The sequence below is a fragment of the Callithrix jacchus genome, chromosome 17 (genome assembly GCF_049354715.1).
Source record: "Callithrix jacchus isolate 240 chromosome 17, calJac240_pri, whole genome shotgun sequence".
Lineage (NCBI taxonomy): Eukaryota > Metazoa > Chordata > Mammalia > Primates > Cebidae > Callithrix > Callithrix jacchus.
In genome coordinates, this window is record NC_133518.1 from 43,843,150 (window position 1) to 43,867,081 (window position 23,932).

A 23,932-nucleotide genomic window follows, 5' to 3' on the forward strand; every position below is an offset into this window, starting at 1 on the left:
CCTTATAGTGGAAGAACCAGCTTCTAGTGTGTGGGCCAAGATCTGTTAGAAGCAGGCTTTAACGATGGAATTCTAGCTGCTGTTGAGAGTTAGAGTACACAGAGGGCCTTTGAAATCAAAGTACCCTCCTTCCATGTGACAGAGTTAACATATTTTTATAAAGTACAAATTCCTTTATCATTTATTAACAGAAGGAAAGTATACAATGCAGTTTTCTCCTTCCTTAAATGTCTCATTAGAGGAAGCTTGTGGCTGTTCATCCCTAGTAAGGCAGATAAATAGCTACATTTTTAAGAAGGCGGCCTGTTCGTTGTGGTCACTTCTCACTTTCCGGCTGCCTTACCTGCTGCTTAGCTACATCTGACGGACATATAGTTCTGGAAGGCGGAATTACACATAGGCAGGGAGTGGTGGGATGTGTTTATTGAATGTGGGTTGCAGCCAGCTCATTAAGAGTGTTGCGAGCCATGCAGTGGGTCTCACTTTTACCTTGAGGTCATAAAACTCTCTCAGTAGATTTTGAGCAGGGGAACAGTATAATCCTGAGTGATAAAATCTGAGCCCATTTGGGAATATCCTCATGCTTACTCTACACACTCACTGGCTGTCCTTCAGGTGTCTCATCCAAGCTGAGACATGGTGTTTCAAGAGATGAAATCACAGAGAGAGTTTGAAGTGAAAATCATAAAAGAAGTGGAGAGTAGCAAGTTGGAGATCTTTCTAGATCACTATCCCATATTGGTACTCATGCCTTAGTTTATTTCTGCTGGAGAAGGTGATTCTAGAAGCTCAGGTTCTCCATCCTCTCCATGATCCTGTCAGCTGTCTAATATCCCTCCATAAAAGCCTGCTGTCTTAAACTAGCTAATCGTGACTTTCTTGTTTGCACCTAAGAACTTTCTGACCAATACACCTTCTCTTTGTCCCTTTCTCTTAACTTACTCTTCACTTTTTTTTTTTTTTTTTTTTTTTTAGAGGGAGTCTCACTCTGTCACCCAAGCTGGAGTGCAGTGGCGCAAGCTCAGCTCACTGCAACCTCTATCACCTGGGTTCAAGCAATTCTCCTGCCTCAGCCTCCTGAGAAGCTGGGATTACAGGCACCTGCCACCGCACCCAGCTAATTTTTGTATTTTCAGTAGAGACGGGGTTTTACCATCTTGGTCAGGCTGGTATTGAACTCTTGACCTTGTGATCCACCCACCTCGGCCTTCCAAAGTGCTGGGATTACAGGTGTGAGCCACCGCGCCCAGTCTACTCTTCACTTCTTTAGGGAAGCTTTGGCTTTCCTGATTGTGTCTCCTTTGTGTGCGCCTTTATAGTGTTTCCAGATGTGTCTCCTTTGTAGTGCTGATTGAAAGTGCAGTTACATACTTATTTATAGGATTATTTAACAATTCTTTCTTCCCACTTGAGTGGGAATTCAGTGAGCGCAGGAACTGGTAGTGTAGGTGTCTCTGGTGCTTAGCACAGGGTGGTAAGACTCACAGGAGGAATAAAGTTATAGTAGTTGCAGAACATCCTTGGCAATAAGTAGTTAATGAATAAGGTCTTCAGGTTGCTCTGTTTCTAGAATCCTTGTGGGCTTCAGGGCATGACAGTGGTCAGAGACTTTGAGGGTGGTGGTACTGCTCTGGGAGAGGAGACCCATTTGCCCTTATTTCTAAGTCTGTATTTCCACATAGTTTACTCTCCTACTGTTTTTTAGTCTCTAGCTTTTTATAAAAAACACTCATCTTGGCCGGGTGTGGTGGCTCACGCCTGTAATCCCAGCACTTTGGGAGGCCGAGGCGGGCGGATCACAAGGTCAAGAGATCAAGACCATCCTGGTCAACATGGTGAAACCCCATCTCTACTAAAAATACAAGAAATCAGCTGGGCATGGTGGCGCATGCCTGTAATCCCAGCTACTCAGGAGGCTGAGGCAAGAGAATTGCCTGAACCCAGGAGGCGGAGGTTGTGGTGAGCCGAGGTCGCACCATTGCACTCCAGCCTGGGTAACAAGAGCGAAACTCCGTCTCAAAAAATAAAATAAAATAAAAATAAATAAAAAACCACTCATCTTATTTTTTGAACTGTGCTTGTATAACCAGTGCTTTTCAGCTCCTATATGGTGTATGTTTGGGGACTGATTGTAGCTCAAGGTGCTAAAAAAGAAAGTGGCAGTTGTCACTGAGTTAGCCCTGCACACTCTGCTTTCTCAAAAGCAACATTTTACTCTTCAAGGCTGATTATTCCCTCATGGTTTCGGTAGATGTTTGGCTCAGGGATACAGCTACAGTACTCAGAATGTGACATCTGTGATTGAATCTGGGCTCTGCCATTCACTGGCTATGTGACCTTGGACAGGAGACCTAATATATCTGGAACTCAGTTTCTTCATTCATAATATGGGGATGAAGATACTTTCTACATGTAGTTGTTGGAAGGATTAAATATAAAATGCTAGTGAAGTCCTGATTCAAAGTAAATACACAGCAAATCTCTGTGTAATACATCTCCTTGCTCTTGCCCTTTCCCCTCTACCGCAAAATAATCTGAGAAGGCCACCCATGAAGAATTTTATCTAGGCCAGACCCCAGAACCTCTGACGAGTGAGTGAATTTACTCAATGAATGAAGAAAGGAGGATCTGAATGAATGATAATGAGAGCCATACTACCCATTACTGAAGGATGCTGGTGTAGTAGTGGTATCAGTAATTATTTAGTGAGTGCCCAAAGGCTGGACTTGTGGCAGGCAGTTTACAGAAATTACCTCATTAATTATTATGAGATTCTTTTAAGGAAATTACCATAGTCACCATGTTACAAATGAGGGAAAGAAAATCTCGGTGAAATCGTCACTTAACAGTGGTACCATGACTAGTAAGTGGTTTTACTAAGGTGTCATGAAAATAGAAGGCCACAGATATGTATGTGTGTATGTAATGTAGTTGCTGGTACATGTATGTATGTATTGCACTCATACATAAGTGTGTAGTATTTATCTTAGTCTTCCCAAAATAGTCATCCATGACATGATTGTACAGTTATTGAGTGACTATAAATACTGGTGGTGATTGGAAGAGTAAAAGCAGATAAAGTGAAGGGTAGAATAGGAACAGTAGCTTTGATAAGGTAGTCTTGGGAAGGGGATCACCAAGTCAGTTGACAGACGGCTTCTGGGGCTCCCTTTCTGTTCTTTAAAGAAGAGAGTGCTGGGAGAGTTGTCTAAGCCTCTGAGTAAGACAAGAGGGCCAGGTTCACAGATCCCAGGATCCAAGGCTGCAGGGCCAGCATCCAGCAAGGGCACCGATGAAACTGTTAGGCATGTGTGTACATCTTTGCCCCGTAATGAATTAAGTGATGTATGTCAGCATCCAGAGCTTTCCATCTTATGGGCTTCCAAGTAGCTTTATAGTTGTAATAACACTGGAAACACAGAATATTGACACCTAGTTTTTGAGTGACATGAAGCAGGCTGTCTTGAATGGATACACAGATTGAAAATACCAGTTAAGTTAGATGGGAATGGTCCTTCGTGGTCCTGAACCCTAGCATCACATAGTCTTGGGCTGTTTACTTTGTCTCTCTCTGTTTTATTTACTCATTTGTAGATGGAGATATAAATGTGCTCATCTAATACAGTTTTTGTGAGATCAAGATGAAATAATGTATGTAAGGCACAGCACAATTCCTGGCACCTATTTAGTGCTTAATAAAGTAAATATATTTATAATGATTCCCATGACAAAATTTGATACAGGGTAAAACATTTCTAAGCCTTAGTCCATTCGGATTTAGGATCACTAACAAGACACAGAGGCTCTTTGGAAGGTTTGTACTTTGGTTTGTATTTTGCTAACATGTTCTGGTCCTAGTTTGTGGGACTGACTCAGGGTGAGCTTTAAGCCAGGTTAACACACTGAACAACTAGTGAAGAGGAAGGGAGAAGGCATTTTCCAGAGCTGCCATGTGCTACCGGGAATACTGGGCCTTGAGGACAGCGTGGAGTCTGTTGTCTTTGGCCATTTCCCTTCTGTGCCTGAGCATTACGGATTTGGAGACACCAGCCACTTCCAGCCTGTGGTGTTGACACTCAGCTGGCCAGCACCAGTCACGACTGCCATCACACCTGCGCACCGGTGCCCTCTAGTCAGCTGCAGTGGCTATATACTTGGGCTCCATAACTTTTCTCAGCCTTTGAAGTAGGCTGCTTGAACCTGAGATCAGACCTTCCTGTGCAAGGTCAAGAGGATACAAACTGGGAAGGAAAGCCTATTAAATGGGTGGTCAGAGTAGACCAGCCTTGAGGGATATGGAACAGGCTCTTCATCCTAGAAGTCACATTAAATGGATGCCTAATTGTCTAATTCAGGATGGTTCCCTGGAATGAGGTACCAACAAGGGGAAGAACCCTACATCTTGGTTCCAGGTCCTTATCTCAGGCTCGAGGCCACAGTTCCTGAAGCATGTTGGAGTGAATGCTGGTCCCAACAATGTTTAATGAGGTAAAGGGTTGCATAGTCAAATTGGTCTGAGAAACACTCGCCTGTTTCTCTAGATGATTTGCAGTAAGATCATGAAAATTCCTAGAATAAACAAAAGCAATTTCACCCATTGTTTTCAAGAACAGAACATTTTTCAGGGAACCTTAAAAAATAGCATCAATTGAGGAACATCCTATGTGCTTCATGCAATGCACATTAGTAAAATCAGGCTCAAGGACTTCTTGACCTGAAGCAGTCAGTGGGGAATTACTTGTTGTGTCTGCCCAGCCCTGTTCCTTCTTCAGTGAAGGTTCTCTGTGTCGTCTTTGAGGAATGCTCCTCCCCTCGCCCTTGCACCATCTGTCTCCCAGATATTTGTTCTTGGTGGCCAGGACAGAGGGAGGCTACACATGTTCCCTAGTCCCATACACAGTCCCAGGGGCTGTATATGACACAGGGAGAGCCAAAGCAGTGTTTAACCAAGACTTTGAGCCAGTACCGAGATGCACACTTTCCTTTCTGAGGTTACAGCAGATAAAATGTGAGCTTGAGAGCTGCCATCAGCTACAGAACCCACCTAGTAATAAAAATTGGTGAGAAAAAAACCTGCCAATATGCAAAAAGGGCAGACATGAGGGGCACCTACTTAGGGCCTAATAAATGATATAGCATAATAATATGTTGATATTAACACATAAATGACATATAATGTAATTAATATATAATTCTGTGATTTAATTATATAATATGTAATTAAATTGCATAATCTATACTATATAATTATATGTTTATATAATATAGAATGATTAGGTCTTGCTAAGGTTAATATATATCATAATTTATAAGCATATAATTCTATAATGTATTATAACAATATATACAATATTGAACATATTTTGTATAGTTATATAAAATATAAGTATCGATATATCTTAATAACCTAAGTAAGCCCTAATTATATGGAAGCACATATGTAAATAGAGAATTATAGTTATATACAATGATTAGATATATGTAATGATTTAGATATCAATCATCTTAGCAAGTCCTAAGCTTTTCATCATCAGTGAGGCCCAGCCACACCTCAGCTCTTCTCACTTTTGGGTTATGAGAGACAAACATACATACTGTTTTGCTTAGACTTGTCTAACTTGCCACCAAAGAATCCGGATGAACACAGGCAGTTTCTAGAGGGGCTCTGCCCTCCACCAAGCTACCCACATTTCCAGCTTTGCTTTAGACAGGGCAGTACTAAGTCTAGAGAAGATTATAAAATTCACTAAAAATTCCAAAAGGAGAGCAAATGGGAGCACTGGAGGTTGGGCCTCTTTGGAAAATTCTCTGTTCTTCTAGGTGGGGACCTGGTATTGTCAGCGCTCCTCCATTCAAGGCCTCATTTCATTTCTCCCAGTGTTGTTTTCCTCTCCTCTTCCTGCTCCCTGTACCCTGGCTGTGTCTCACTTCGCAGTCATGAAAACTCAGGAGGTGGCCACATGGTTTGTGATGGAAGAAAGGTATCTGAATTACTTGTCCTTTCTGCCCTCCAGGTTCCTCTGTCTTTCTGAGCATAGCCAATTTAGAATACGCTGTGTCTCCATTCTGGTTCCTCCTCCCCAGGCATTCAGTCTTCAGTCTTCAATGACTAAGCCTCACTTAATGTAACCAGCAGCCCCCACTCAAGTCCTCTGGCCATTAACAGGGATTATAGTCACAGATGAAAGTGATAGCATTTTATCCCTGATTGTGTGAAGGAGGTTTTCATGTAGGTCATGAGCCTTCCCAATACTAGACTGAGTCATTAGGAAGGTGGCAGCTTTATTTGTTCATGGTTAAAGGTGCTCTTGTGTTTTTCTTGATATCTGATCTTTAGTCATGTGTGCCAGAGATGGCTCCCAAAAGCCAATGGTAGCATCTCTTCCCAACTCTGAGCTCAGTGACATCATGTTGGTGGCTTAAAACCAGCCACAGTGGTACTTGCACCATGGTAATCAGCACATATTACAAATTAGACCGGCCGCAACCCCAAAGGTGGTTGTTCACCATTCCCCAGCACACTGCTGCCCAGACACTCACATGGCTAATCTTCGCTTTTACTGTCTCTGTCCTTCTGCCACTCTTGCAGTGGCATTTATGAGTACCTGTCACCTACAAGACCAGTCACCTAAATTGAGGGTGTTGGGACAATTTTGTTTTTCTGATGAGTCCAACTCACCTGGTCCACACTAATATAGTTTAGAATAGAGGCTGCAACCCAGTTGTCCTTGTATTAAATTCAGCCTGAAAACTTATTTTATTTGCCCCCCATAACATATGCTTAAAAAGTGAATTTGCTGCCCCAATTTAAAATCTGGTAGATGTCACATGGAAAACCTGTGTTTCTTCTCTTAAAAGAGAAATTTGGATATCTCAAAAGAGAATTAGAAGATCTGGCAACAACGAGCAGCCATCCTTGTACTGCAACAGTTGGTGTGCATTTTAATTTTCATCCCAGTCTCACTCGGGCAGCTGTATTCACTTATGCTACCTGCCTTACCTCTGCAGGTGTTTGAGTTTGGTTTAGAGTAACAAGTCCCACATGCTGTTCTTCCCACCTTCCACTAGAAGGAACTTAATAAGACAGGATGTGGTCCGGGTGTGCATAGAATGGCAGTATTACATTCCACTGGGGAAGTCAAGCATGGCCATACTGATAAATAGCTCTGCAGCTCGGGAGTGGGACCTCCAGTTAGGGGTAAGATTTCCATTGTCTAAGATACGTAAGGAGGGATGACATTTCAGGTGTTAGCAGTAGCAGGAACAAAAACAGGGAATCTCCATGTGCTTTGGGAATGCCATGTGCTTTGAGAATGCCAAAACCTAGGATTTTTGCTGGGCAAGTGGGCAATAAAAGGAAGAAAATTTAGGTTGAGGCCAGGTCATTGAGAACCTTGGATTTGAGGTTTAATTCAATTCAGTTTCATGCGTTCTTGCTATATCCCAAGCTCTCCACTAGAGCATGAACCCAGATATGATTGTGATAACACCTCTCTCCAGGACTTTCATCCATAGTTTATACATTGGATTTTGTTGTTGTTTTGAAGTTTTTGCCATGTACCTTTATCAGGTTTATTCAAGCCGATAAACTAGCATGTTTTCAGGATAAAGAGTATAGCTCATTGGCCCTCAAGGGACTGGGGAATCCTTACAGCACCGGGGACTTTGCTTTGTGAGTATAAGTTACTGAAGTCTCTGTGGCTTGTCACCTCCCAGTGCAACTTTAGCAATGTCAGCCCCATGGCACATAGCCTGGAAGGCAGAGGCCAGGGAGGAGGCTGCTATGGTGGCTGAGGGATCAGGGGATGCATTTAAAAGATGAGAAGGAACAGACACAGAAAGACAATGAAGACTCTTATCAGACAGCAAGAGCACAGGTCAGACTTGTTTGGAGAGTAAGAGAGTGGTGAGAACTGTCACACATGTGGTAGTGGGTGGCTACATTGGGTGCCAGGGAAGCCCAAAAATAGGGGTGTGTGTGTGTGTGTGTGTGTGTGTGTGTGTGTGTGTGTATGTGTATGTGTGCCTGTCCACATGCACACATGGAAGTTACCAAGTGTAGTGTGGAAGGATTACCAAACAGATGAAGCCTTCTTAGGTTCCTTGTTGACTCTCTGAGATGTAAAAGAAAAGATACACTTCCACTTGGCAAACATTTGGCAGAACAAAATCCTATCTTAACATTTGAAAGAAAAAAAATCCTATTAGGGTGTGAATGATCTATATTTGGGAACAAATCTTGATAACTCCTTGGAGTAGGAGGATAAGTATGGCTTTTAGCAGGAGACCAGGCAATGAAGAAAAGATGATAAAGCTGCTCTTTAAAAAGGGGAAAAAGGGGCGGGGCATGGTGGCTCACGCTTGTAATCCCAGCACTTTGGGAGGCAGATCATCTGAGGTCAGGAGTTCGAGAACAGTCTGGCTAACATGTTGAAACCCTGTCTCTACAAAAAATAAAAAAATAAAAAAATAGTGGGACATGGTTGTGTGTGCCTGTGTTTCAGTTACTTGGGAGGCTAAGGCAAGAGAATTGCTTGAACCCAGGTGGTGGAGATTGGCAGTGAGCCAAGATTGCCCCACTGTACTCCAGCCTGGGCAACAGAGCAAGACTCTGCACTGCACTCCAGCCTGGGGGGCAGCGCAAGACAAAGAGAGAAAGAGACTTATTTTTAACATCTGAGAAGGATGAAAAAATGAGAGCAGGGAGAGAAGGGGGTAGGGAGAGGGCAGGGAGATGGCACATGGCTGAGGAGGCTGGCTAAAAGGAGTCTGAAAACAAGAATGTAAATTGTCATATGTAGCTGTTTGCCACATTCCATGCAAAGCGACTTCTCCTCATGACCCCAACACTTGTAAGAATGCTTTGAATTTTCCCTACTCCCCTGAGGAATTCAAGCAAAGGATAGGGCTTAACTTTTGGGTTGGCCCAATACAAAACAAGACAAAGGCTGCAGTAACCACAGCTTGCAGAATCCTAGGGAAGTGCTCTGGATCTCTGCCAGCTCTGGATGGTGAAGGGAGCCCATCTTCAGTGGGTTTTGGGGGAAGGGGGACTCAGGGGGGGCATCTGGGTGTTAGGGCAGGCCAGCAGGACTAGGGTCTGCTGGAGGAGCAGGAGGGAGCAGAAGCGGCAGGAGGAAAGAGACAGGGAAGTGTCCAATTCTGTTGCCTTTATGCAGGGCCCCTGACTCCTCTGAGTCTCATCTTTTCCACATTTAATAGTAAGAACAACCTACCTCGGGGGTTAAGATCATACATGTAGAGCTGCAGCACTTTGTAAGTGCTGAATAAATGCCGAGTGTTATAAGGATCATCTTTGCATCCGTCTCCAATAACTGTGCTGCCAAATTTGGCTCTGGGTGTAACAAAGTTCCCTGACTGAAGCCAGATAGGGGCCAGCTTGCCATGTCACCAGCTTCACATCCCACCCACCTCTCTTCCCCAAGCATGGATTTAGGACAGAGCCCCAAAGAATATTGATGCAGCCAGAGCAATTCTTGGTATCTCACCTTATCAAATAGTGTGGACAATAAAACTCTCAGAGGTCATCTTTACTGTGAAATTCTAATATCATATTTATTCACCAATTCACAGAAAGTGTCCTAATGACCACCAACATGAATCAGTTTGTAGGCATTTACAAGCCACAGCTGAAAATAAAAATCTGTCTGTGTTGAATAGGCATTTAACAAATTACTTGAAAACTGCAAGAATCGTAATTGTTATAAATTTAAAGTTTGTGGTTCAAATGTGGGTAAGATCACAGTCATGGGGAGAAGCCCAACAGATTCCCGTGATGGTTCTTATTTTCTTCCTATATCTTTATATACATAGCGCCCCTCTCAGCGCCCCTCACTCTGTGTCAGTCTGAATTGGATGTGACAGCTCAATTAGGCCTGAGAGAGGATTCTGAGAAAAGGAGTGGGAAGGGGAAAGGGCATTTTCTCTGATCCTCTGTGGCTGGGCAACCTTGTTCACTGAGAAGATGATGCGCTTTTCTGAAATTAGATTCAGTTTTCTATAAATTCATACGGTCCTAATGAGATACTCTGAAGTTTGCATTGTTTCAGACTCAGACACAATAGTATATTTATCAAATAAACCCATCTCCTAGGCTAAAAAGATTCATTCTTTGAGGCAGCTTGAAGAGCTCAGAAGTCTGATACATGTCAGGTACACACTGGTCCACCCCTGGAGGCAAAGCATCCACTGCGGGCGACACCCGCTAGACTGGCAGTAATGGCCCAGGCAGTAGCAGTGATTGAAGGCTGCTCCCCCTCCTCTCTCTGCTCTGTCGGCACCACAGAGACTCTGGACGAGAGAAAATGTGCCCCTCTCTCTCTCAGGCCTTTCCCACACACATTGAGGTTGAGCAGCTAAGAATAAACAGTGTCCAAGGCTTCTAAAGGGTGGTGGCAGCGCCCGACAAGGGAGAAGGGAAAGGCTGAGAGAAGAAATTATTAGACTCTTCAGACTGGCTGAACCCAGAAATTTTACATTTGGTTACAAAGTCATGCCTGGAGGTGACAAATTCAACAGCATTTTATGAAGTATTTGGGCAATGGTGTAGACAAAAGTAAATACAAGGTACAGGTTTAGACGATGGTAGAGAGAAGCTACTTTAGCTTGTAGAAACAGCTGTTGGGGGTTCCCGCAAACCTACTGTGTGCAGCATTCCCTCATTCTCACGACTAGGGAGCCAGACCCTGTGTCTGCGGCCAACTGCATAGTGCCTGGAATCTGTGGATTCACAGAGGCTTCTCCTCAGCTAAGAAGGACTGCGGCTGATGTGTTTCTCTGTGGCTCATTCAGTTTGGGGTATAGTCATACTAGTGAGTCTCTATGAAGTAGTGACAAGCTGGGTCTTCAATCTCCAAATGTTTACCAAACTCCTATTATGTGCCAGGCACTGTTCCCACTGCTTTGAGAGCTAATGGCAAACAACGAGAAAAACATGTAACATCCCAACCAGTGTGTCTAAGGATTTAAAATATGTTGGGACTTTTGACTTTTGACATTATTCTTGTTTCTGTATCATAGATATTTATATGGCTTTGGGATGTGTGTCTATATATGCACACATATATGCACACACACACACACATATATAATCGGCTGTCTGTAGCCTACTCATCTCTGCTAATTTATATTTAGTACTCAGTTTTTCCAAATACCCCTATAGCAAATCATTCTGACTTTCTTCCTTACCAACATTATCATGTCCCTGCCAATAACATAACAAACCCAGCTCGAACACCTACAGATTTCTTTGAGAGCAAACAACTTCTACATGCAATTTCTTTTCTAAACTCACCAACTCATTTTCTTCCACCTCCTAGCCACCCTGTCCAATTCAGGGCATCAACAACTGTTTCTGGAAGCCACTGAGGTCAGGCTTGATGCAACCAGGTAGATTGATTATCATGACTAGTTCAATTAAGAACTGATCACCTTCAAAAAGCTCTGACTTTGGAAGCAATTGATTTGACTGCCTCTGTGGTCACATGGCCAGACTTACCCAGAAGTTTTTGCAAAGTTGAATGCATCTTTAAATACAGAGCAATGCTTTGGCTTTCTAGGGGAGGGGGTTGTTCCTGGCACTGTCATTCCTGCCCACTCTCCTGTTTCCTCTCCAACTATGAGTCACTTTTTCCCCTCAATATCTCCTATCTTACTTTTTGAGTGATCAGCCCTGACTTTCAAATCTAACTTTCTTGCTCCCCCTACAACCTGCCAAAAAAACAAAAACAAAAAACCTTTGGCTATAAATCTGAGATGCCCCTCTACCTGCATCACCCTTCCAAACCAACTGAAGTTTGAAGTTTGGCTAGTGAACATGGGCAGACCTCTTCTGAATCCCACACATCAGCTGCGGCACTTGCAGCCACATAGAAGAGCTGGAGGTGGGTGGGCATGGGCTCCAGATGTGGGTGTTCCATGTTGGCCAGGTTAAATGCCCTTTTGCCTACAGGGATGGATGAGCACATTATATTCACATTCGTTACCCATAGGCAAGGCCCTCTAACAGAGGCTCTTATGAATCCTTCTGAAGGGCAGATGCTGCCACCTCATCCTTTTGCCTGCTGTTTCTGCAGAGGTGCTAGAGTCTGCAGCTGAGACCTGTGGGTTGATTGTTTCTGCACACAGACTAACTGTGGGCTCATTTCTCTGATAGCTTCTTCTGCTGGGGAAAAAGACCCAACATATGTCCCATTTCTGTTCTGAAATGCGCAGTTAAAAGGGTCCAGGTAACAGAGATGCATTTTCATTTCAAGATAAATGCAAACAGACACTAAAGTTAACATGTTTCTGTTGTCTGTGATTAATACACACTGTCTGCATTTCGGCTCTTCTCAAATCTGTTGCCCTCTTTTCATTAGTCTACTGGGAATTGAGCTTCATGTTGATGAATCTCCTATGCAGTAAATCTGATATAAGGAACTGGAGAGCAGTACAGGGCTGGGTCATTCACAAATTAGGAATTTTTCTCAGTCGGGATGCTGCCCCTGACCTCGAGGGTGGAGCAAGCAGGCCTCACCCAGGCACATCTACCCCTGCTCCTGTTTTCTCCCATGAGCATCCTATGTTCACCGCACTTCCATTCTTTGTCAATCTGATCTTACAAAGGTCCTTGACTCACAAACCAAGAAGGAAAATGGAGGAGGCTTTCTTCATTGGGGCATCTTAATTTTTCAGACCCAGTCCCTTCAGTGAGGTCAGTTGATCTCTGGGATTCAATTCAATTCATTCGTGGCACACACGTTGTGGGCCAGGTGCAGTGCTAGGCCCCCGTGGTGCTGCAGTAGCTAAGTTGGTGGTCTGCTTGCCTGGAGGAAGTGGCCATATTAGCAGAGGCAACAATAGTTGGGGATCCATACTAATCCTGCCCAGCCATGTTTTCCAAGGTCCTGGTCAGGCACCATATCATTCAACTGCATATTCTCATGGGGGCGGGGTCCTGCCTCTGGGAAGACATTGCCTCAATGATTGAGAGGTACCAGCTCCTTTCTTCTCCCCAGAAACAGGGGTGTCTTGGGGCCATTCAGGAGGACTCTGGAAAGACCTCTGAGGCTGAGCAGGAGAGTCTGGGTTCTTCAGAACTCAACAGAGGTGTTAGTTTTCCTAAGCCACATGTCTAGCCACTTCCTAGACTGTTCCTCCTCTGTCCTTCTACCCCAAAGCCCAGGGACCTAGCCCTCTGACTCCCTATCTCAAAAACCATCATATGAGGAGACTTTACGTCATAGGAGGAGTCAGTTAGGTGCAAATGACAAAGCACCAGTGAGTTCCTTTCAAAGGTCTGTGGACCTTCACAGAGTTTAAGCTGTAAATCAGTAGTTGCTGGGCCTCAGGGGAAAGGGGAATTGGTGAATCCTGGCAGCCTTGGAGACATTAGAAATTAAAGGGCTCAGACAGATTCTAATTGTAGATGAGGCTATAGGTTTGTTTTTGGATTTTTGTTTTCTACTTTTAGTAACATCCAGAATGAGTTACTGCCATTCTGAGGAAGGCCATCCATTCCCCAAGCAATTCAGTGTTTGAATTGTGACGCAGCATGCCCGTCTCATTACAAATGGGGCAGTGCTGCGGCAACCTGGCAGTGTCCTTAAATGACCCCTTCCACTTTCTGCTGGGCCCTGGGTGGCTCCACCAGCATACAGGCTCTGTAGGAAGCAGTTCTTTTAGTGACTAGGGTCACTGCTGCAGTTTCAGTGTTTCTTCACAAAATATGGCCCTTGAAAGAGGCTGCTCATCTTACAGAAACTTGGCAGGTGGTCTTCCTAGGGATGAGTGACCTCATGACATCCTCTCCTGGGCAGTCTCTCTCTCTAGGATAGAAGGGGCAGACAGACAGAAATTGTCTCATGCCTGAGGGGAGGTGAGGGATAGGGACTAGGACAAAGGTTTCTTGAAACCTCTGCTGTAGCGAGTATAAACTGGAGCCAGGAGGCCCAGTGCGGGGGTATGGGGTGGTCTGCTTTAGCACCCTCACTACACTAGTAATTGATTTCACCTTGTTAGTTAACAGTTCCTTGCAATGCCAGCTCAAGACATCTCCTCATCCTCTGCATCAGTGATTCTCAAACTTTAGTGCATATCAAAGAGCTCATTAACGCACAGACTGCCTGCCTCCAGAGCTGTTCATTCAGTAGCTCTGGGGTGGAGCCCAAGAATATGCATTTCTCACATGTTCTCAGGTGACACAGCTGGCCCAGGGAACCCCTTCTCCTCTGCACCAAGAGTAAACCCTCAACAGGTCTCAGGGAGGTGGGCCTCCTTGGATCTTCAGCTCTGATATGGGGCTGCAGGAGGGCTCCCTTGCATCAGTCTGGACTGTGCCTTTTGAGACTTGGCTCTTGCTAGCCCCTCTACCTGCATCACCCTTTCTAAATTTCCAGGTCCACCTGGCTGCTGTTTATACTTAAGGACTTCCTCTGACTTATTTTCTCTGAATCTCAGCTGTCAGCCCTGTTATTTCCGCCCAGTGGGCAGGGTGACTGGCTTTCATCTCTACGTGAACTGAGTCAGCCTTGATTAGAATTGAGGAACATTCAGGGAAATATTGCCCACTTCCCAGGAGAACTCCTCAGTCTCCCTCAGTGATGCATGTCAGGGCCCCCAGAATAATACCTGCCATCTGACTTAGGGTAGGTAGCTGCCAAAGCAGGTTACTCTGCCTCCCTAACATCAAACTTTTGTCCCCAAAGTCCTTACTGTGTGTGCACAGCCTCCAACACCACAAAGGGACATCCCAACAGCTCACACAGCCAAGAGCTTCTCGTGGTCAGGGAAACGTGCCTTGTTCATCCTCCCGTCCCCTGTTGCTGGCACAGGGCCTGGCCCATCACAGGTGGCCAGTGTAGGTCTTCTGAATTACACAGAATGTAGCTGCAAACACAGACTCCCATCTGTTAACCGCCTGCACACAGGGAAAGTGATTGCTTTCTGGGGTCCTACTGGAGGTAACTTCTCCTGTCTCCTTTTGTCTCCCTGGGATGGGGTGAAGCTTGGCTCCTAATCCACAGCCCTTGTAAAGTCAACTCTCCTTTTCCAGATGGTTCTGAAAGGGAAACTAGAGCATGATCTACAGAGCAGGTACAGAATACATTTATAAAGTAAAGGAAATAAAGACAGGAAATGAGGGTGCTGGAGTAGACTTCAAAACTTTCATTGCTGATTTCCTTTGCCTGCAGCTGGACAATGGAAAGTGGTTATGTGGAAATTAAATTGTGCCAAGGGCTTTTGCTTGTCAGCCTCGATAAATGTCTGATATTGATACAGAATCCCGTACCATTCATAGCCTGCCAGAGTACATTGTGAAAGGCTTTGGGGATCCCCCAGAGGCCTGAACATTATCTTATCCAAAAATCATCTACTTTTCACTGGCAAATTCTTTGAAAGAATTAAAACCACTTCCCTACTTTTTTATAAAACTCTTTGGCTAATTTAAATGGGGGAATGATTAAAAAAGAAGTCCTCTTTTTTTTTCTTCTTGCTGATATTGAGTCATAGAACCAAGAAGACTGCTAATTTTGAAGTGTGCTGGGTCAAGCTTTCTACTGATGATACTGCTATTGATTCAAACGGTCACAAGTCTTTAGGATCATTTTTAGAGCAATGGCAAGAGCAGGGCTGAAATGACAATCAGTCTGAGATAATGAACACTCCTGCTTGGCGATCATTATGGGCTGAGCTGTGGTGGGAAGGCTCTGAGCCTGGGGACCTAACACTTGCCTCCATGGAGTTAGCACTCAGTAACTAGGCAGCCACCTCGATTCAAGGCTTTCAACTCTTGTGGAATAGCTGTCTGAGTTTGTCAATTCAGCAAATAACAAGTGTTTTGTTTTTTATTTTTCCCCTGGAACACGGGCTTTTAAAACAGCTTAATTAAGAACTATGGCATCTTCCTGTTGTTCAGTTTGGAGGCAAAGACTACTGGGTAGTTGGCGAGAGGATGAACAGCAGTTTGCCGTCTCCTCAGAAGTGGAAGGCTGCCTTCCATGCGTGGATGGGAGGGGTTGGCAAACTACGGCCTTGGGCCAAATCTAGCTGGCTGCTAATTTTTGTATGACCTGTGGGCTGAGAAAGCTTTTTATCTTTTTTAATTATTAAAAATATGAATCAAAAGGGTAAAGAAATGACATGAAAATTATATAAATTCAAATTGCCTGCCTTTTTAGTGTTTTAAAGTATTTTTATTGGAACCTAAAGTTTTATTGAAACATTCATTTGTATGTATTATCTGTGGCTGTTTTCATGCTATAATAGCAGAGCCGAGTACAGTCACCCCTCAGTATCTGTGGGCGATTTGTTCCAGAACTCCCCCTGGATACCCAAATCCACAGATGCTCAATTCCTTTATATGGAATGCATAGTATGTGCATATACATATGCATATCTTCCTGTGTTCTTCAGATCATCTCCAGGTTACTTATAATTCCTAATACAATGTAAATGCTACATAGACGCTGTTATACTGTATTGTTCAAGGACTAATAATGAAAAAACATCTATAAATGTTCAGGTCAGTTGTAACTGTCCATTTTTTCCCAAATACTTTGATTCAAGTTGGTTGAATCCATGGATTTGGGAACCTCAGATATATACTTGCCGACTATACTTGTGACAGATACCACATGGCTCACAAAGACCCAAATATTTACTATTTGGCTCTTTACAGATAAAGTTTGGTGACATCTGACATATAGAAATGGGGAACATTGCTTCCCACTAGCCCTGGCCCTCTTACTGGATCATCCATGTGTACAGGGTATGGCCCTAATTAAATGCAAAGATGTTGGTCTAAATCCTGCTTGATAGGATGATTGAAAATTCAAGAAAGTGGTAATGAGGATGGGTGTGGAGGCTCATGCCTGTAATCTCAGCATTTTGGGAAGCTGAGGAGGTTAGGAGTTTGAGACCAGCCTGGGCAACATGGTGAAAACCTGTTTCTACTAAGAATACAAAAAGTAGCAGGGCATCGTGGTGGGTGCCTGTAATCCCAGCTACTTGGGAGGCTGAGGCAAGAGAATCACTTAAACCAGGAGGCAGGCGTTGCAGTGAGCCGAGATTGCACCACCGTACTCCAGCCTGGGAAACAGAGCGGCAAGACTCCGAGTCAAAAAAAAAAAAAAAAAAAAAAAAAACAGCCGACAAATAAACAAAAGAAAGTGGTAATGAAAAGAGATTTCACTGAAATTACATTCTTGGTATTTCCATGAATTTGGGCCTTGGCTAGGCCTATAGCATTTGATCAAATGTATGATGATAAACATTTAGTACTTTTTAAGGCAGGCCACCAACTAGCTGATTGCTTTACTCCACTGAAGCAACTCATTCTGCACTGGGATTTGACAACTCCAATCTTCTCCTCCATGTCATCTGAATCACCTGATAGTTTTAGCTCATCTTCAAGCTCAGGAAGGCGGAATCTGGTTGTCTACTTGGCAAGACAAGTTATGAACTGGGCTGTGGCCAAACCAGCCAGCAGTTCTTCCTGGACATGAGCCTGCCTCCACCTGACTGCAAAATACTGGAGTGAGAGGTCATAGGGTGTCTAGGCCTTCAAGGGTTTTGGTTCCTGGATGCCAGCATATGGAGGATGGAAAATGCCAGACTGATTAATGACACTTTTGTCTTGGGATCACAATATCTGGGGAGGGCAAACCACATTACCCTGCTTACCTGGATACCTCTCCATCTTGTTCTCACCCATGGTGAGGAGGAGGGCATTAAATATATGACCAATGCCTGCAGAGCCAGCGGATTCATTCAAGTGCCTGATCTTTGAAGCTGACATGCAGAGAATGACCTCTCACAGCCAGAGTTGAGGGAAATGACTCTGATTGTTTTTGTCACCACTGTTTCTCTGTAAATAAGTCCACTAACCAAATGCTTCCTCAAATTATTCATCTTTCCTGCCCTCATCACAGGCCACTTTTACCTGCTACCCACCTTGCCCCACCAAAAAAAAAAAAAAAAAAAAAATCAAAACATACAAAGATTTCCCCTAACAGCGCTCTCAACTGTGAATAAGGAAGACACCCAGAGGGCATGAGGAACACTTTCCCTACCCATCCAGACTGAAAAGACCTAGCAAAGTTCTCACAAACACTAGACTTAAGTATTTAAAATCAAAATCAAATTCCAAAGGAATTGGTTTTAAACATATGAAATGTTCTTTTTGCTGCCATGATTTTGGGAGAATTTAGCAGCTCCTAAATGCCCAAATAAAGAACTTTTTTGTTGTTTAAGTGGGACTATGAAAAGTCATCAGTCCTACAGCTTTTCCCCTTGTGGATGTGCAGACAGTCTAATAGAAAAGGGCTATTTGGTTGGGAGAATTCATAGGAGAAATGTCTATTTCCATCCAATGAATATAAAACCCCAACTTCTTCCAGTGTTTTTCCCTAAGAAGGGAAAAATAAGAGCACTAGTTAAGTTTGTGACCATGTCTTTGTTCTCCTGTGACTTCTCTCCCTTTCTCTTTCTCTTCATTTGTCTCTTGTGTAGTTTCTAGGTCTGCTTATTTCCCCTCTGCAAATATAAAGCCCTCTGTTGGGGAGGAACTTATCCTATTCAGCTTTTCTTTTTCTCACAGCTGTTGGTAGAATGCTTAGCACATAGTAGGTATGCAGCCAGGTGAATACCTATAAGTAGAATCCTGGACCAGGAGGGGAAGTTTGGGGAGTCTGGTCTTGTCTATACTTTTGAATGACTCTGAGCAAAACATTGAATCGCCAAGTGTTGGTTTACTCGTCACAAAAATATGTCTAACAACAGATGTCTCAGTTACTTCACAGGATTGTTGTGAGATCCAAAGGAAGGACAGATGTAAAAAACATTTTAGGAGGTGGGAAAAGCTGCACCAGATCGTTCTCATGAATCAGAAAGTTGAAAAGGCCTGCCATGGGTCCTCACTGGGTGGAGGTCATACTAGAGGCCATTGGCAGTAGTCTCCTTCTTTAGCTGTTTTGATGACACAAGGAAGAGGCTGAGATTCTGAACTTGTTTTTGAACATGAATGCCACTTAGCTTGGGACCAGCTCTGTGCCTGTGCCAAACCAATTGGCATGAGCTTGGGGAGAAGTGGGAGGATGGAGACAGATCGTACACACTGATGACAAAGAGGAACCTGAGACATTTGAAACAAACATGTTCTCAGAGCTTCGTGGAAATTTGATCACGGCCCTAATTCTTGCCTGCTATTCTCTTGGCCACAAAAGATCACGGACCAGTTACTATAGAAACAATTATCTTCACAGGGTGTGCATGTTAAGATGGAGATGAAAAAGATTTCCTTATCAAAAAAAGAAAGAAATTAGGTTTTAGATACATTTGCCCTCTATCCAAAGTGTTCATCTGTTTATGAGTAGAAGAAAGAAGAAGCTGCTTGATTGCAAATATGCTTCTAATTCCTTGCAGTTCAATTTCAGACTTTCATCTTAGACTCAGTGGAGCTTGTGTGTTTCGAATACTTCCAGAAAGCGTGTGTTTTCTCAAGAGGGAAAATAGTATAAAACAGAAGATAAGGGACAATGAGGCTGAGTGGTGAGAGCCTTGCCAACCTCAGGGTCCCCTCTGTCCTGGGGGGCGCCCAGCCACCCCCACCCTGCCCACCAGGAAGCCTACCTGTGATCTTATCAGCATTTCCTTCTGTTTTGTGGCTCTAGGCTTGTGGTAATTGTCACCTGGAGCAGTGCCTGTGTGGAATGCCCCCCAGGCCCTGTGGTTCTGTGTGGTGACTGTCCCTGGCAGAGCAACTGCATGGTTGCAGCAAGTGCCCAGGCAGCCAGGCTCAGATAGCTCTCGTGGGGGATCAGGCCCTCCTTTTGGCCGAGGACCTATTCTTGGTTTAGGACTTTTCCTATAAGCTTATGTGGCCTCAGAAAGAAGCAAAGGGAAAGGTTCTCCAAGCTGAGGAACAAGAGAGCGAGAGAGCGAGAGAGAGAGAGAAGAGAGGAGAGAGAGAGAGAGAGAGAGAGAGAGAGAGAGAGAGAATATGTGTGTACCTTCCCCTGTAAACTTAGTTCTGCCTCTACAAGAACTTTCCTTTAAACTGCTAAGCACTAAGACCTTAGGTGTGTGAAGTTCAACCACCCTCCCTGTATAAAGCAACCTGGAGTAAGCATAGGAGGACCTGCTGGTCTGTGTGGAGGAGACGCACAGTGAGTTGGAACCCCAGGGCCTTGGGGACTCTGAGCCTGGGGTGATGAGTGACACAAAGGTGGACCTCTTTCCTGCAGAAAAAAGCAAAGGCAGACTCTGCAGACAGGTAAACAGGATGCTGGGGAGCTTAGAGCAGAAGTGGGGTCTAAGGGACAAAGTCTACCCTCAAGTCCCCACTGATGGCCATGCTAGGCTTCTTGGAACTTCCCTATGGGACCCAGGGAGTGCCGAAGGCTTAAAGGATGGGCTCCAGGAAGATGGAGAAGGCCTTCCCAGACATGTCACAGACATCAGAGGTGAGGTATGATAGACATGGGCATACACTGGGTCAGGGTTTACAAAAGGGACACGTGGGCCAGGCAGACCCCTGGACACTAATAGGGGAGGGTGGAGTCATCCCACTCCAGCTGGGCTTGCCTGGCTCCACTCTGCCCATGTCTGCCTCTGCCCGTCCCTTCCTCCTCCTCCTCCTCTTCGCTGTCATCGGAGCCACTGCTGGAGCTCATGTCTTCCTCTGCTTCTTCTTCCTCTTCTCCCTCAGTCTCATCTTCCCCGTGCCCTGGTCCCGCATGTTTCTGGATATCAAGGAGAGAAAGGAAATGATCATCAGGGGCTGAGCAAAGGCCACTTTGGAGCTTATGTTTCTCCTTTGATTAAGGAAACATTTAGGGCCCCTTGGAATTTCTTCTCTTAGTGCTAAACTCCTCAGCCTGCAGACAGACTTCCTGGAAGGGAAGTCTTCTAGTAAAAAGGAAGCTAGAAGATTCAAGGCAAAAGCCTGAAATAGCAGCAAATTCCAAGGCATGAACTCAAGGTAGACTATTGTGTATAACTGATAGGCTGGACATTTAGGCCAATCCCATCTGTCATTTACTGAACGTTTCAGGCATTTCAGGAGCCTATTTAAATGGAGTTGTCTAAGCCTTAAGTGTTTGCTTCTCAATTTGCTTCTCAGTGAGAGAAAAGAGAGCTCGTGTCTCTTTTCCAACTGTGCATACAGTGTCCCTGGGAGCAGAAGGTCTTCTAAGCAAAGACTCAGGTATGTGTCGCCTCAAAAATATTCCTTCGGAAAGGACAAATGTCTTGGTCATCACTTTCCATGCTTGCTGCTCACCCTTTGACTTGTGTCCTCAGGCTGTATCCCTCTTTCCAGTCCAATTCCCCCCTCCCCCATCCAACTTTTGGATGATTCCAGCAAAATTTTATTTCTGAACATTGCCGTCCTGAAGGCCTTTCATACCCAAGCTCATTGACTTTTGACCTCACAAGGTTGACCTTGTTAGGCACAGTCTTGCCTTGTCCTCAGACTGCTCCAGATATAGTGGTCTTGTTTTCCACACTCAAAGCTCAGCTCTTTGAAGATGGAGATGATGGAGTCTCTATGGCACTGAGCTTAGCACTGTACCTACAGTACATGCTTGGAGAAACTGAGCCACATTAGCACACTGGCTTTGAAATTGGAGTGTGAGGCCAACTGAGGTGGAAACTGAAGACCAGGCTGGGGTGATCATCTTCCCCTGCCTTTTCTAAGTGTGTGTCTACCAACACCCAGGACCCATGGGCAAAGGGTGTGATGTAGAGGACTTCACCTGACACTCATGGATAAATTCTGGGTGCTGTTGGCTAACTGGAAAGATAGGGACTTTAGAATCAAACAACCTTGAATTTGACCATTGGCGGTGTTAATTTGAGTATGTTACTTCTTTCTTAGTTGGTTTCCACCTTGGCAAATGAAGATGATGACGTCTAGGTTGTTGGAAGATTAAATGAGGTGGTATATATAGAGCATCCTATACAGTATCTGGCATAATGGGGGCTCAATAAATGGCAGGCATTGCTGCTATATTTTTGTTTTAATCTGTTCTGAGTCTTTGAGTGAACTCTTTAGGCAGTATGGAGCAAAGCCATCTAATTTTGCACTGTTAGTTAATCAAAACTTCAATACTGAGTCCCTTGGTGTTAGTCAGCTCTTGGCTAAATACTATGGGGGAAGCAAGGCATAGCCACTTTGTGGTGTTTGCTTGCTTTAACAAAAATTTCTGGTTCTGTTTGTGGGGTAAGAGCAATTAATACCTGGTAAATCAGAGGATGTATTTGGTAGAAGGTATGATCTGTTCAGGTTGAAAGGGCTAGAGGAGCTCAGAGAGAGGGAGAATCAGTGGAGTTGGACTAGATGGGGCAGGGCTTCCAGAAGGAGGGGACATGGACCGGCTTTAAGCATAGGAAGGGTTGAGCTGGGTGGAGGGAGAAGCACCCCACCCGGAACTCCCAGCCCTGTGTGAGGATCACCTCCATGGGGTTGACTGTGATAGTCAGTGCAGAATCATCCCAATCCATCTCAGACTCCTTGGCAGCCTCAGTCTCCTGGATGAAGTGCTGGTGGGCAATCCGGACCCGGTACACACCCATGGCCACGACAAACACAAGCATGCACACGGAGATGATGATGACCACCGTGGCAATACTTGGAACCACTGGAACAAGGAAGGAACTCGCATGACATATTGAACAAAGGCCTAGCTCAGTCTTGTGATGGAGCATGAATGAAACATCCATGCATAGGACAAAGTCTGCCCTACCACTTCCCAGCTGTGGAACTCCAGAGCAGCGCCTGACCCTGTCTGGGCTTCACTTTCATCACCTCTATAATGGACATGACAAATCCTATCTTATGAGTAATTGCTAGGTGTAAATTAAATAATCTGTGTGTTTCCACATAGGTGCAGTATAGTTGCTCATTAAATGCAAATTATCTTTTATTTCTGGCTTTACCCTTCAACTTATAAAGAAACTTCCACAGAGCCAGGCACTGTAGAGTTTAGTAGAAACACATATGAGTGCCCACCAGATGGTAACACAATATGGCAAGTGCTCAAACAGAAATTTGGGCAGAGGATTTTGCAATATGGTACATAAGTGTGTGTGTGTGTGTGTGTGTGTGTGTGTGTAAAGGGCTCATGGAAAGCTTCATATAGGACATGATTTTGAGTTGGGCCTGAAATTTTGTCCCAGCCCTTTGTACAAACAACCTCCACTATTATGTCTGTTGTGTAACTTTTTGTTTACTTATTGACTGTCTAGTAGGAGTGTGAGTGCCTCAGAGGGAGGACACGTTTTCTCCATTGCTGGGCTCCCTCCCTCAGTTCTGGGCACCTATGGTTGCTAAAGGATAACTGCCTGTTTAGTGAATAGTCTTGAGTCACAGTGACTACCTCATGTTCTGAGGGTCCCTCCTGTCAGGAGCCCTACCTGAACTGCGCTGGATGCTACTCCGGGACTCAGGATGATGGACAGACTGGAGGAAGGGAGGCTGCACAATCAGGTGGTTGACATGCTCCTTATCTGAGACTCTGTCTTCATGGAGGACACTGACCTGGGAAGAGCAGGAGAGGTGCTATTGACCAGGAGTGGCAGGTGGGTCAGTTACAGTAGTTCTGAAATGAAAAAGGGACTGGGTGAGCCTTGGCTTCCCTAACGATGGCAAGACCCACTCACCTCCAAGTTGAACTCATTGCTAGTATAGCGCCCATTGAGTTCTGAGCACTTGATCCGGAAACGCCGGGCCTCCAGGGAAGCCGGATGCCAGTTGCGGTAGCGGATATGATGCAGCACCTGCTCGTAGCGGCTCATGGAACCCACACCTGTGTCAACAGACCACATGTGTCATCAGAAGGCAGAAGAGGAGGAGGAAGAGAAGAAGGAGACAGGGTGGGTCTTGTAAATTTGTTGAGGGTAAGAGCTCAAGCTATTTTGGTCAGACAAT

General features: G+C 44.7%; 1 protein-coding gene and 1 long non-coding RNA gene across 6 annotated transcripts in view; one reads left to right on the top strand and one right to left on the bottom strand.

Moving 5' to 3' along the window:
- Window positions 1–23,932, top strand: part of LOC118148765 (uncharacterized) — a 393,523-nt gene that overhangs the window by 314,543 nt on the left and 55,048 nt on the right. The gene's annotated exons all lie outside the window — the stretch shown is intronic.
- Window positions 9,551–23,932, bottom strand: part of CLSTN2 (calsyntenin 2) — a 669,035-nt gene continuing 654,653 nt past the window's right edge. For all 3 annotated transcript variants that reach the window (XM_002759542.6, XM_078354097.1, XM_078354096.1), the window contains 4 exons: window positions 23,665–23,810; window positions 23,419–23,542; window positions 22,459–22,643; window positions 9,551–20,744 (listed from right to left, as the gene is read on the bottom strand). In XM_002759542.6, the coding sequence (XP_002759588.1) occupies window positions 20,544–20,744; window positions 22,459–22,643; window positions 23,419–23,542; window positions 23,665–23,810 (656 nt within the window). In that variant the 3' untranslated portion in view covers window positions 9,551–20,543. The remainder of the gene's footprint in view (window positions 20,745–22,458; window positions 22,644–23,418; window positions 23,543–23,664; window positions 23,811–23,932) is intronic.